This window comes from Anopheles stephensi, chromosome 3, assembly GCF_013141755.1.
Source record: "Anopheles stephensi strain Indian chromosome 3, UCI_ANSTEP_V1.0, whole genome shotgun sequence".
In the NCBI taxonomy this organism is placed as follows: Eukaryota; Metazoa; Arthropoda; class Insecta; order Diptera; family Culicidae; genus Anopheles; species Anopheles stephensi.
In genome coordinates this window covers 43,866,140-43,880,694 of record NC_050203.1, presented here as the reverse complement: position 1 = coordinate 43,880,694, position 14,555 = coordinate 43,866,140, and the positions used below count along the sequence as shown (strand labels likewise).

At 44.7% G+C, this 14,555-nt stretch overlaps 2 protein-coding genes across 3 annotated transcripts; one reads left to right on the top strand and one right to left on the bottom strand.

Annotated features, from left to right (window-relative positions):
• The first annotated feature begins 201 nt into the window (after positions 1-201).
• Positions 202-3,639, top strand: LOC118510985 (IDLSRF-like peptide). Its single transcript, XM_036053495.1, has 4 exons — positions 202-888; positions 1,015-1,143; positions 1,209-1,407; positions 1,698-3,639. The coding sequence occupies exons 1-4, from the start codon at positions 768-770 to the stop codon at positions 1,843-1,845; spliced, it is 597 nt and encodes a 198-aa protein (XP_035909388.1). The 5' UTR covers positions 202-767; the 3' UTR covers positions 1,846-3,639.
• A 228-nt stretch (positions 3,640-3,867) lies between these two features.
• LOC118510982 (dystrophin) lies at positions 3,868-14,494 on the bottom strand. 2 transcript variants are annotated; one of them, XM_036053485.1, is made up of 19 exons: positions 12,512-14,493; positions 12,212-12,305; positions 12,010-12,130; positions 11,771-11,904; positions 11,594-11,687; positions 11,439-11,519; positions 10,121-10,568; positions 9,890-10,041; positions 9,563-9,822; positions 9,233-9,466; positions 9,009-9,142; positions 8,710-8,939; positions 8,101-8,610; positions 7,431-8,012; positions 7,229-7,357; positions 6,849-6,960; positions 6,426-6,731; positions 6,170-6,179; positions 3,868-6,002 (listed from the first exon to the last, which is right to left on the bottom strand). In XM_036053485.1, exons 1-19 carry the CDS (start codon positions 13,641-13,643, stop codon positions 5,990-5,992), a joined length of 4,776 nt encoding a protein of 1,591 aa, XP_035909378.1. In that variant the 5' UTR covers positions 13,644-14,493; the 3' UTR covers positions 3,868-5,989. The 2 variants fall into 2 exon arrangements, with proteins under 2 accessions (XP_035909378.1, XP_035909376.1); XM_036053483.1 differs by lacking the exon at positions 6,170-6,179 and having other exon boundaries at positions 12,512-14,494.
• Between the last annotated feature and the right edge of the window lie 61 nt (positions 14,495-14,555).

The following is a 14,555-nucleotide window of genomic DNA, read 5'->3' as shown; positions in this document are numbered from 1 at the left end:
ACCACATTTACCATTTTAGTACATATGCACAATACCATCCACTCCGCGTTGTTGGGCGCCCACTCCCCCCGCCACTTCACACGGTGCTTTCTTTGATAATCAACTTTTCGGTAAAACGTCATCGAAGAAAGCTAACCGAGTGGTAAACGAAGCGTGGCGCTACGCTCCACCAGGACACGACTTCGGACGTTCGCATCGCTCTCGCAGAACGCGTTGGCATACGCTCGTGCCATTCGTCTCGGTCGGTGGGGTTTTTCCACTGACATTTTCCATGTGTAGGCCAGGAACATTCTGGCTTCGCGTAGTCGTACAATCATCGGCGCACGACGACGACAATCACTCGGCAAAAACCGCAGCAAGAACAACCTTCCGTTCAATGAATAGTTTACAGCGTTACAGTGCTTTCGTTGTCCGACCCGATTGGAGGCTGTTTAAATAGGTTAAATGTTTAGTTGAAGAAAAGTTTGCGTAGTATCCTCATTACTTTACCACCAGCATTGCAAACGGTACAAATAGTAGCAAGTTTTTCTATTCAGGCATTGCGGGCTTTCCCGACAAAACCCCCAACGCTGCCGCCATCCCGCACACCGTGCTTCGCCGGGGGATTTTCGTTCTTCAGTGCTGTGTGTGTGTGTGTGTGTGTTTGTGTGGGTAGTGTCCTCCTTTGTGCGCAACGAACAGTAGAAACCATACTGTGACTGGAAAGGTTTATAATTTGAATACGACGCACAGGAACAGCTTCTCTCATAGGAGAGCCCCATTTCATCATGGCTCCTGCGAACTGGCTGTGGCTGGGAAATGTCTTTTTCCTATCCTTCCCGTTGGCGATACTGGGAATCGATCTCAGCAGGCTTTACGGACATCTGCCAGCTGTTTCGAAGCGTAATGGTAAGTGGGTGGTGTCTCTGCCAATACAGCAGCAGCAGTTCCAGCCGTTCACAGAAAAAGGGCGTCTACCCCGTTTACGCGCAATACTAACTTTGGCACGCGTCTTCTGATTTCTCCCTTTACCAGAGGCCTGCCATCCATACGAACCATTTAAATGTCCAGGCGATGGAAACTGCATCTCCATACAGTACTTATGCGACGGTGCCCCCGACTGCTCCGATGGCTACGACGAAGATATGCGCCTCTGTACGGCGGGTAAGTAATATTCGTGTACGATGGAACGCGTGTCATGTCCTTAACCGCCCCGAAATTCTCCACAGCAAAGCGTCCACCAGTAGAAGAAACGGCATCATTCCTGCAGAGCCTGCTGGCATCGCACGGTCCTAACTATCTGGAAAAGTTGTTCGGCAGCAAAGCGCGCGATGCACTGGCGCCGCTCGGTGGCGTAGAAAAGGTGGCCATCGCTCTTAGTGAATCGCAAACCATCGAAGATTTTGGAGCCGCACTGCATCTGATGAGGTTAGTATGCTTGCAAGCTCATCCTATCGGCGGGTAGGATCAACGGGTGGGTGGTGGTGAATCATCGCACAGTAAACGCAAAACAAGATATCTTCAGCTCACGCTCAATGCATTCGTAGAGCAATTGGTTGTGCTTGAGAAACCGTCAGTGCAGTTTAAAGTGTTCCCCTTCCAGATTCACCCACCCTTCCGAATACTATTTCAACAGCAACTCCTTTTGTTTGACCGTTCTCCGTGATATACCGATGCACCGTTGTACTTGTTTGCTAATCGGAGCTTTTCGCTTTTAGGTCTGACCTCGAGCATTTGCGGTCGGTGTTTATGGCAGTGGAGAACGGCGATCTCGGCATGTTGAAGTCGATCGGTATCAAAGACTCGGAGCTGGGCGACGTAAAGTTTTTCCTGGAGAAACTCGTCAACACTGGCTTCCTAGACTGAGTATCGTCCGAGCTGCCGTACAGCAGTAGCTTCTATTATTTTGTACCATTAACACCGCAGATTTATTCTTACCTAGGCTCACCAGAAGGTTTCACCTACTAAGCTACTATGTGTAAGCAACAGCCATCCAGCAAATTTAATCCCATTTAAAACTATCTGGACAATCGCTTTTCGGGCCTCCGTTCAAAGCAACCGTTCGGTGTACATGAAGCAAGGGAGATATATCAGGCGGCTACGTACAAGCAGTAGAGCCTACCGTAACGATTGAGAAGGTTGGAAAATGAGCACACAAACTAATGCCGATCGGTTTCGACCGGTCCTTACTTGCTAACCCAAGTGGGGTAAAGTTGAAATCGATTGAAAAATCCTGACACAAATCATGGTCCACCGATTCAATCGTTAAGCCAAGCCTCTACTTACAGTGTTCGGTGCATGTTGGCTTCAATGAAGCATATTGTTGCAGAGCAAAGGGAAACCTGTATACAAACGAACAAACGAACAAACAAACAACCATATCGTAGAAAGCAGTGTCACGATGAGTTACTTCTTTAAGAGGAACCAAAAGGAATGTTATGCTTTCGCCGGTTGGCAACCATCCAAGAAGGTTGTTACACATGCCAGTAGCAAGTAGCGCGCACAACAGCCAATCGGAATCAACTCACGTCCATTAGCTTAAGTTTAAAAAAGGCTTCGTTTTTCGTCTCCTTCTTGAGTTGAATGAGCGGTTTTGAGTTTCTTATCATCGCGCGCAGTTCGAGATGCTCGAATGTGTCGAACGTGTCATAAAGTGACAAAAACAGGGTCAGGCGGGGAAAGTCCTAAAACGAAGTGCAATCGATCAAATCAAGTGAGGGTGAAGAATACAGAACCATACCATACATATCATTATATTTATAAAGCCCGTGCATGCTTATACAGTATACATTATACACGTATACAGAAATCCAAATGGTCACAACAGTTTGTGTGTGTGTGGAGGAGTGTGCCAGAGTGTGCTAATTATCTTACCATACCAGAATGTTACGAAAACTGCGCTCAGCAAATCAAACATATCAACAAATGAGAATGACACCGGTGGAGAGATGTACCTTATGTATCACGTAATACGCGATGGACGGAGGGGTCAATTTTGGATGCTTACGCGTGCATCGTATTGTGAGGGGCGTAAGCCAACGGGGAAAAAAAAGCAGGGACAACCAGGGCAAGTACCGACAACATATTTGCAAAGAGACGAGCAACGTCGCGGAAGACAATTCATGGGCAAACTAATAATGTTACGAGCAAACCAGAAGACATATCAATTTTTTAGAAACCTTACCATCCAAAGAACGAGCACTACCGAGCTGTTTATAGAGAACTGATTTTTGGAGAAATTGTATAACCCGATAAATGTTACACCTCCCGCTCAAGCAGAGCAAACCCATCACAGTTACGCGCAACTCATTCACACGAGCATATTTACCGCAGTAGTCACATCACAGCATAATAGCTCACACAATTTACTCACCACACCACACCCATCCCCATCCATTAGACCATCGTGCAAAAACCATCGACGAGAATGAACACACCCCGCAATGCAAACGGATTAAAATGTATGTAAAACGTAACAATCACAGATTATTATCCAGCTGGACGCAGGTGGACACACTAGTGTACGTCACGCTGTGGATTGATATACAAAACAAATAATCAGCAAACAAAGCACACACACACGCGCAACTGAACTTCGTGCTAGGGATAAGCACCAGGAAAGGAACGAAAATATATCTATACCGGTATCTTGTGTCAAAACTGTGGTGTTCACCGTGTTTTCATTGCCATTATTTTCATTTTCCTGACCACACATCCGCGTCGAAGCCCTTTTGGGCGATCGTACTATCTTACTGTGCACAATACATTTAATCCCCTCGTCCCTTGGGTAGTAAAATATGCCCAGCTAAAGGGTACGATAGCCAATATTTTTTGTACAACACCCGACATTCTGCTTGGCAGCCAGTGTGAAGAAAGCAATTCAAACGCTCCCATTTGATAGCTAATGATAGATGAATCGTGTCGTTCCATCATTGCCTTTTTTATTATTATTTAATTCTTCCTGTATTCATTTTATCCAACAACTATCGGGCCTGAATAATGTGTTGTATATCGCTGCGCTGCTACTGCCGTTTACTGATATATGTGTATATTAAAAAGCGTTTTAACACTGTACGATATTGTTTCGGTACGTCACTCAATAGTCATTATTGTTCGTCGTATCGTCGCAGTAGCGCTTTCCTTCCTGCCTCGCACGGACACCATTGGCTTAAACGAACGGTTACGGTTAGTGTGTACAAGCGATTCATTAATATTTTATCTATATGTATATAGCGCAGGTTACATTGTGTTTGTTTGTTGATTGAGTGCCACTTTTGGGTTTGCCCGTTTATGCCGGATCATTTTTTGCTTGTACAATACGCGGGATTCATATGTACGCCATTGGTTTGTATCTGTTTTCTGTGCATGAACAACTTACGCATCGTTCATCATTAGGTAATTTCGAGTGCAATGATAAATGTTTCCTTTCTCCACCTGTCTCATAAGAAGAGCTTTAATTAATGCGTAGTTTGAATCCTCGACTCATGCCGCGCCAATCAACACACCGAAGAGCGTTCAGGATTTGTCTATATAATATTGCACTAGTTCCAAGACGAAATTGAGTTGGGTTTATTCAGTTTGTGCTCATGGTTTACCAACAAATGGGTAGATATGCCAACGCAGGGGGGGGTTCATAAGTTCAATCCAATGTTTCCTATTTTAAGCAATGCCATCATGCTGCATTTCTCGCTTCGGTTGTGTTTAATTTCGTTAAACCATTATGCTACGAGTTATAGATGATGGTTGATGCATGTCACGCCACCATGACCCATTCGTTTGTTTATGTGTTGTTCGCCTATTTATGCTATCTTTCTACCTTTATTGTGTCCTTGATATGTATATTATGTCGACAAAGAAACGACCTAGTATAAAATTCGTTGAAAACAGGCATACATGTCTACACCATGCTTTGTTACGGATGATATACGAAAGCTTTCCGGTGCAGAGCTTGATACACTTTCCTTTCGTTTCCTGAAATGTTACGGGCATTTGCAGCGTGTATTGAGTTTACCCTCCGTGCACATCACCACCTGTAGACAGTGCAATTGTTCTATGATCGTTCGATGTTAAGTTTTCTACAGGCTGTACGCTCAATCCTTACGGAAACATTTTAAAACTGTGATCTGTGTACTTTACTTTGTGGTTAATACTCCTTAGACCGTTTTACGTTTGCTTTCGATCGTAATAATATTAAGTTAACATTGTCCGACTGAAGAACGTAAAAAAAATATCTAACTTTACTTATTTCATCGCAAACATCATTATCGAACCAGAGTGCGATGTTAATGGCATAGTTTAACTCGTTTAGATGTATTTGGTTTGTAACGCATACAAAACACATAAAGCTTTGTAGACTTTACTACTGTCAATTCAAATTAAATGACTAAAACTTATAAACCATACTGCCATTCTTACTGCCAGTATGGGTAAACGAAAGATAGCCATTTGTTGGGTTAATTGTGATTGATTGATTGTTAGTAAACGTTGTTCCACATATGATATGAATGATTATTTAGCTGAAGGTATGTATGCAATGTAGCTTTGTTTAAATTATTACTTCGTATGCATAATATTTTTGCTAGGTATATGATTTCGTATAATAGATAATGTGTCGATAGTAATGATAGATATCATAAATGTATCAATAATAATACAAATATTTGCGAAACACGAACATCCTATCGCTAGCAAGTGTAAAATTGGTCCTGACGAACCACCTGTGCGCCATCATGTTTCGAACTAGTAGTGCGCCCCATATGTCAGTTACTATAAGTAAGCTACTCAATTCATTCGGTAGTCTGTAGTTCCTTGATGACGCGAAAAAGATATGCATGGCTAAATATGTGTTCTTGGAGGATATCGAAGAGGATTGTAAACTCCGTGGCGGGTATCCGGTATTATCCCTTTAGCGATCTACCTTATCGTTTACTGCAGTCCCATATTTGTGCTCTCGTTACGCAATTCATCCTTCGATTCCGCTGTCATTATATGGACCAATTCCTCTACGGCTTTATTGAGGTCGTCTGTGTGGTGCAACAGGAAAGAAGAAAACAGGAAGAGCAAAGGAGAATGAATCATCGTGTGTAATTTTTGTGATAGGAAACATGTTGCCTTTACGAAAGAAGCAAGCATGCGATGCTGTTTGTTAGAAGAGAGGTAAAGTGGGTACTGTGTAAGGAATTATATTTACTGTATTCTTCCTGCAGACGTTACGAAGCCATGGTATCAGCGTCAGCCGTGATCGTGTTATTGCGTATTATTAGCAGAGGCCACCAATCAATTAGTCAAGGGATCAAACGCAGCATGAAAAAACAAACATTTAAAAGTACAGTGCGGAATGCGGTCACTAGAAAGCTTTTCATTGAAACGTAGTGTCTTAGAAAATGTAGCAATTGTTTACATTTTATCGCACACGCACACTCGTACAGTACCACTGTAAAACTTACCAGCCATGTGCAACAAACTTGAATGTGGCGGCGGAGGTGGTCGCTCATCCATCGCATATTCAGATGACATGACACTACCATTTCCACCGCTGCCCATGCCAACACCACCGCCCGATCCGGCAGGCTTATTAGCTGAAAAGGCATTCGTTACAGCGGCTATTCCAGCGCCAGTTTTATCGTAAGCATCCACACTGTACTGCTCCCGTTGTCTCATTTCGTCGCCTGCCATTGAAAGATACCCATTCATGCTGTTTCCTCCTACGGGACCATGCAGAGACAGAGTTGGTTTTTGGTTCGGTTCCGATGCTGCAACAAACACGACCATATTAGTAATCAGTCTGTTATCTGCCGACCCTTTGGGGGAATGATGTCTGCCCCCTCTATTTTGTCACATATATAATTTCAAAAAAATCATTAACTTACCAATCATCTGATCATAATGCCCGTTGTGTTGCATTTTAGCTGGCGAATCGGTATTTAGCTGAGAAGCCGTTACGGACCTAGTTTGTAGCGTTTGAGGCTTGGAAGGTGTTGGCTGTGAACAAAAAAAAAAGTCAATCGAATTCGCGAATATCATAAGAAAAAGTCTTAACAGTTCTACATGATTCTACATAAACCCATACGCGGGGCTGACTTCTTCTTCTTCTGTTGGCACTACAACCTCGAAAGGTCTCAGCCTGCCATTTCTGGCTTTCTGTGACTTGATTTTACCCGTAGCAAAGTAGTCAGCCCTGCCTACGGGGAGACGGTCTGGATGGGATGGGCTGACTACATAGGCATAAACAATGTGAGCATATTTCTACCTCATGCAGCAGCTGTCGAAGGCGCTGTAATTGTGCTTCCAACTGTTTGTTATGGTCCTCTAGTATTTGCATTCTGGCTTCTAATCTTCCCTTATGTTGTCTGAGCAGCTTGGCCTCTGTAACCATATCCTGAAATATGACACATTTAACGTTAACGAGCTGTTCGTGATCGTCCTTTTCAAGTGATTCAAAAATGACTAACCGAACCACCGGTGGAAGACGGTGTAACGGATGACAGTAGTGCATTGGATGTAGAGGTCGGAGTTTTATATCCTTCATCCGGTGTAGTAATGGGAGTGCCCGTCTTCTTAGCCTTCAGTTTCTCGTATTCGGCTTGCAAATTGGCATTTTCTTCCTCTAGCTCCTTGATCATCGTTTCCAACTCCTCCCTCTGCTCAGCTTCCATTGCAGCCATCACTTGCACTGGAGACTTGGGACCTCCGCCGCTCGTAGCATTTCCCGCAGCATTTGCGGTCGGCAACGCTTGACAGTACTGTGCAATCAGCTGATGCTCGTCGTCACTATCGGGCGTGGAGTTAGATCGAGTCCCACACTCCACTTGCGCTAGACGGGAAGCGTACATTTCCAGCCGAGAATGCATATCATTTTGCAGTGTGTGCGTTCCATGTTGCGGGCTAGGTATAGGGCTTTCAAGAGCGTCGCCTTCAAGCACACTTTGCACGGGAAGGTAACCAACGCGAGGGTGCTTCTTAAAGTACTTCCGGCTTTTGAATTTGTTTCTCAGTGCTCTGGTGAAATCTCGAACGTCTTCGGTGGATGTAGCCTACAAAGCAAACAATATGTAAATGTGTATTCGTGCGTGTTGAGTCATGCATACCGCCTCTAACGCCGTGTTTTACACACGCCCTTACCGTTGTGCAGTATTCGTGCATCGGATGACTTAGCTTGTGATTCTTTGTACAGCGCCCAGTAAAGAAACATTTTTGGCACATATCGAAATTGAAACATTTCAGGCAACGGTACCGAAAGCCTTCAATCGGATATTCCTTGCATATGTTACATTTGGCTTGGTGTTTTGCAGTTTCAGCTGCCACCAGCCTATGCAACACGGGAAGCCATACGATGCTTTGCGGTTCATGCTGTAACCAGCTAAGAAAATGTTGCGCCTCAATTGCTGTTTCCAACAACTCGCCACTCTGGCTAACACCACCAGCCAGCTCAAAGCACGATCGAACTGAAGGTTCAATGTTTGAGCCACCAAAGGCAGCGACTTCTCCCAGCTGGCGGGGCACTTGTATACAATCATGCAAGAGCAGCCCCATTTTCCGTTGGTCGACCTTCTTCTCCAGATCAGCGATCAATCGAAACAGGTAACGGTATTTTTCCTCCAAATGGCCACGACAAAGCAAAATAAGTCCAACCTGCAAAATTCAAAATAAAACACACACACACACACGCGTAGATTGTTGTTAACGTACGGTTTCATCTTAACGCGATTCAAACGTCCTGGTTGAACTTACCTTGAAACTAAGTACCCGTATCTGACCGGTCCGCTGGGAATCGTACACATTAAGAATCCAGTTGATGGCCAAATCTAGCATCACTGCACGATCGATCGGCTCCAGCGTGGTGTACAACGAATTTAAAATCGTGGTCATGTCGGGAATATCGATCAGCTTATCATTCTGTGCCCGCAAACCGTATCGATCGAATATCTCGATTGCAACACTCATATTCAAACGATCGAAGGCTAAAAAAGAATAAAAGCTCAAATGTTGCGATTTGAGAGCAGACATACATTTCAGAAAGCAAATCTAACCAAGTCTTTTCTGGACTGTGCGCAGCTTCAACGCAGTGCGGTACGCGGAAAATCGGACTTCATTTAGATCAGCTAACGATTTCATTAGCTCTATCATCTCCGGATGATCCCAATGTGTGCTTTCACGTTCGTGACTTTATAATGGCAATGGAGAAGAGATTGTGAAACAATTAATACTATTCAACCCCGGAATTGGTTCGGAACGAATGAACATGAACACTTACTTGATATAATAAGGCACATTGGCTGGTGTCACGGCTCGTTCCCATGGTATTTGGACGCTTTTTTCTAGATTTGGAACAGTCGAACCTCCGGTAGTAATGTGTAGAGGCTTCGTAAATTTGCCACCCTCCTCGCGCTGGCCTCCTACCATACCATCTTCAGCATTAGTATGCCTTTGATTACTTTGCTGCAAAATTTTGTACCGCTCTTCCACTGCAATGTGCAAAAGCTTCATTCTGCAAGCAAACAAATAGCATGAAATCAGAATAGACGCGTACAAATTGCGAACGAAACTGCGTCCGTTTTGCCTTCACCGTGGCTTCAACACAAACCGTGTATTGATGTCTTCAAGCTTCGCCAAGTACGGGCTGGGAACAATCACTCGACAGGAAGAGAAGAAGTTTTGCTGCTCGTTGCAGTCGTCCAGCAGAGCGTTGGCCGTGGTTAGTTTATCCTTCAAGCGTTGCAAATGCTGCATCTCTTCGGTCGTGTCCGATCCTGATGCCGGGACTGCCCACGAGTGCGTTATTGTTTCGGCGGAAGCTACACGAGAGCTCAAATCTTCAAGCACTTTTTGGAACTGTCGCATTTTCTACAACGAGTGTAATGAGTCACATTAGCAGGGTTCCATTGCGTAGCTAAAGCAGCTTATATCTTACAGTAATATTTTCGTCCAAACGATACTTCCATTTGTCGCAACGTTCGATCAGCAAAGCCCACTGTTCCGATAACTTGTTTACCTCCCGGCGTATGCTTCGGCTCAGAATGCGGTTTTGCTCTTCGGTAGAAATGTACATGGTTTCGTCAATAGCTAAAACGGGTGAAAGACAACAGTCACAACACTCACAATTAATTATTTGAACGGTCAGAGCTTCGACACACACACGTACCCTCTGTATCACTCGTGTCCGAGAGAGGCGACTCATTTGATATGTATTGCCTGCCATTCATCAGGTTATTTTCGATGATGGACTGCTTATCGTCCAGCTGTCGGCGAAACGCTTTGTGCTCGTCTAGCTGCATTTGCAAACTGTTAGCATCACCATTGATCGACCCAAAACCGATCGATGTGAGTTCGGTGTTTTTTCGAATGACCCACTCCGTAAGCTCACGCGACGAAAGCAGCAAAGCATTCCAATGGTCGGAGTTCGACTCCAGACGGTTCCTGATCGCGGCACTGCGCGAGTTAAGATGGTTCCAGCGCTGATTCATTTCGTCCAATTTGTGCTGCAGCATTACAGCATCCTCTTGGGAGGTGAGCGAACGCAGCAACTTACGTCCAGTATTGTCCAGCCCTTCGTATACCTTCCGGTTGGCTTCGATTTCCGACTGCAAATCCTATGTTGCGAGAGACGAACAAAAACAAAACCTCCATTAACACACTCGTTAAAACAGGGGACGTTACGCTGTGGACAGTACCATTTCCTATTCGAGTGAAAAATAGCATCCACGACAGTCACGCACAAACCACCTAGAATTATTAAAAGCTGCAAGATCGTGTACCGACTGCTCTGCGCATGAGCATGTTCTACATAGGAGTTATACCCGATCTAAATCTCGCAGTTGAAATACGATATGCAAATCTGTACCACCAACACCCACCGCAAGTATTGATGAGCTCTGAATTACACGATCTCTGCACGTTTACGATCTTTAACTGTGTGATGCTCGCAAATAGCACCCCAATGTATTCACCCAAACGTAGCAACAGCAGCCTTAACACATTAACTTGAAATGAGTAATTTTATTATTTTTGCTCCCGTTTTGTTGTTGACAAATCACACCGACGGGTTCACTTCAATATTTCATTTGTTCTTTTCCCCAAGCACCACATTTGTATCGGAATTTCAACACGCTGTCAGCGGAACACCCCTGAACAGTGTTCCTTCGAAACGCGAGGGAGTGCCCTCTGCTGGAGCGTCCACACTACTGCACCAATTCATCGCGGGTCAAACTTATCAGGTTGTTGTTGTTTTTTGTAGGCCTGCTTCAAACGACAATACAATATTTTCTTCAAAATAGTTTCATTTCTGCACGTGTTATAGAAACATACACCAGAAGCGAGGTGGCCAGTGGTGCATGTTTCACAGGCGTAGAGGTTGGTTGAAAACATAAAAAAGGCAGTAGATAAGACGGATAATCATGCTAAAAAATATTGCTGTCCGTAATGCATTTAAAATTCATTGAACAGGCAAAATATTGTCTTACCTTCAGGCAGTGTGGATTTCTTTCCGCCTCGGATTCCGTATTTTCGCACAGCGATTCAGCTTCGCTCAGCCAGCCAAGAAACTGTGAAATACGAAGAGCAAATTCCTGTACACGGTTTGGTTTGATGCATTTTGTTTTGTTTCATGAGCTCCTACCTGCTCAAATGTACGATCAAATGTTTGCAGTGAATGTATGGCGGCATGAAGTTGTTTCCCTCTCGAAATAATGGAGTTATTTAAGTTATTGTACCTAATGAGGGGCGAAATATTCGAAACGGCATGAGGATAATAATAATCCCGGTGTGAACCTCAAGGTTCATATCCAGTACAAACCTCAGGTTGATTGATTCCGTCATTCGCTTGATTCTCGATGTGTCGTCACACTGGTAGACTGATATTAGTTTTTGGGTCAGTTGGTTGAATAATTCAATTTGATGATTAAATTTATGCAGCTCCGCATGGAAGGACTGGATGAGAAACACGTCTTGGTTAGCATCCCACCGTGCATAGGTGTGTGGGCCCAGTGCTTTGGCAGCGATTGGGTTCAGTTTGTACAAGTTGGCAAACATTACCTTCTGTTCCTTCTGCTGAATGTCCAACACGTCGGCCGTCGTTGCTACTGGTCCCATCCGTTCCGTTATTGTCTCCATTCTACTTAACCAGGCGTCTATTTCCAGCCTCTTTGCCTCGTATCTGCACGATTTCGACCCCAGCCGATGAAAAAGGAAATCACATTACAAGCGATGTTTAAACACATCCAACATTTGCATATACCTTTGCGAGTCACCGAGCATTGCAGTTAGCTGGGTTTTGCGCTGCATGACCGACTGATTTGTATCCTCCCATTGCTCCTTCATGCGGGGAGCGGCTATACAATAGCATGAGAAGGTTGTTAAATTAAATTTACGTTTTTACGTGCATTGCATTATTTGATGATGCTTCCTATCATGAGCATCATATCGCAAAATTTATAACATTCAGATCAACGAGCGAAATATTAACAAATCTCAAAATGGTCTGGACGTATTGCTAGCCAAAGATTTATGTGGTAAAAATGTTGTAGCCATAGTATACCTGAATTATTGATTGAGAACAGACTCTCATCGTGCGACGAACGCCTCCTTGTGCGAAGATCGTCCTTAGACAGTCCTATCTGTCGGTTCAAACTGTTAGTTTCCTTATTACGAGCAATGACAGGGAGAAGCTGTTGCTTGATAAACTCCATCTCCTGCGATCGTTGTCGCTGTTGCTGACTGCTGCCGTATTGCAATTCAAGCGGCAGATGCCGATCTAGCGAACGAAACTGATGCTCCATCGGTCTTTGCGGTATGCCGTGCTCCATGCCATTCGTATTGTGGTCGTGAAATGATCCGGTCCCGCCAGAATCATATCGCAGTTTTTCCATGCTTACCCCACGTTCTAGTCCGATATGCTTTGAATTTTGGTCGAACCGATCAAACTTAAACCCTTGTGCCATGCCTGAAGCCGTAGTTGGTCCTTCAAAAGGATTGTCCAACGATGTGGCGGAACCCATTGAATTGGAATGTTTACCCATCAGATCCAGCCGTCCGAACTTTACCGGATGTGAGATGCTCTGTTGCTCTTCCGCTTCCACCGAAGATCGTAGACTCATCTGCTCTTTAATCGCCCGCTCCACATTTCGCAGCCCGCTCTCGATCCCACGGAGCGCATCCTCCGATCCATAATCTTCGAGTTTAGCTGGCTTTACCGTCTTGGGTGCGGACGGCCGCTCTTTGCCTGATGCATCACTCATCCTGCTGGGCACGGCACCACTACTCACTGATGATGCCGCTGTTGTAACAGGCACCCCGGAAGCCCCGTTTCCCGCGCTGGCAATAACGGGCTGTGGCGCGGGCAGGACAATTGCGCTGTTAACGCTACCCTGCACAACGTTGGCTGGCTTTTGTGGCAAAGGTGGTGCTCGATTTGGTGCAACACGTTGCGACAGCAACATACCAGCGCTGGGAATATTTTCATCCTTGTTTGAAGCTCCTATAGTGGTTGGTCGTTTCGTAAGATTCTTTGGAGGGATTTCCGGAGCTTTCACACTACCCGCACCGACACGGACCGGGATTTCAGGGGGTTTGGCATGATTCGCTCGAAATAGATGTGAGTTGGATGGTTCTACTCCAGCCGGGCGAGTATAGGTATCTTTCAAGGCAACTGCTGACTGCTGCTGTTCCATGATGATGTCTAGCGAAGCTGATTTCGCGCTTCATGCAAACAAATTGCTTTCACTGCAGTCACAAGTACTTGAGGAGCTGGGCACTGCTCGCGAACACCATTGATGCTAGGAGTACACTTTTTTTTCTCAGTGCTCAGTGAGTTTTTGGGCGAATGGCCAAGGCTTCTAGACAGAAAAAAATCAAGCTTCGTTTTCGTATCTAACGGATGGGCAAAGATTCGTTTTCAGCTGCCTATTGAAACTTTCTGCAGGAGCGTTTTGCGCACATTACCATGATGGGCTGCAACTTTATGTGTGAATCCTTTCACAAGTTTGGTAGACTAGACCAAAGTGTGCAGCAACACCCAGCCAAAAAGATCACACCTAAACCAGCCACTCTCTGAATACTGGACAACGGTACGCTCACTCAGAATATATCTGCTTCTGGCACACCAACAGACAAATGAAGTTATCAAACAGATTCCACCAAACACATCTAGGATTAACACAATTTCATCGTTCGCTCCGTTAGCTGTTTGATATGTGTACCCTTATTCACTTTCTTCCCTTTAATGACTATTTGCTTGGAAACGCAACAACATTTGAGTGGCAAATGTACGATTCTTTCGGGCGAACTTTTAACGGCCTTAACGGTATTTTCCCACGTTAAACTTTATCTCCTGCACAGCAACTAATAATCGATCAATGGACAAAATAAATCGCGAATGAGAGATTGGCAAATTAGAACAGAAATCTTTTTCCAGCTCCTGCCACAACCTCGGCCATTTGCTCTCGGTCCTTTTTTGCTTGCAACCGATACGGAAACGAAGCGAACCACCTGCAAGCGGCTTACGAAAGGACATGCGCAAAACATCCACAGACCCATCAAACTAGGGAAACAAACCTAACCGAATCCGCTTGAATAAATGTTTT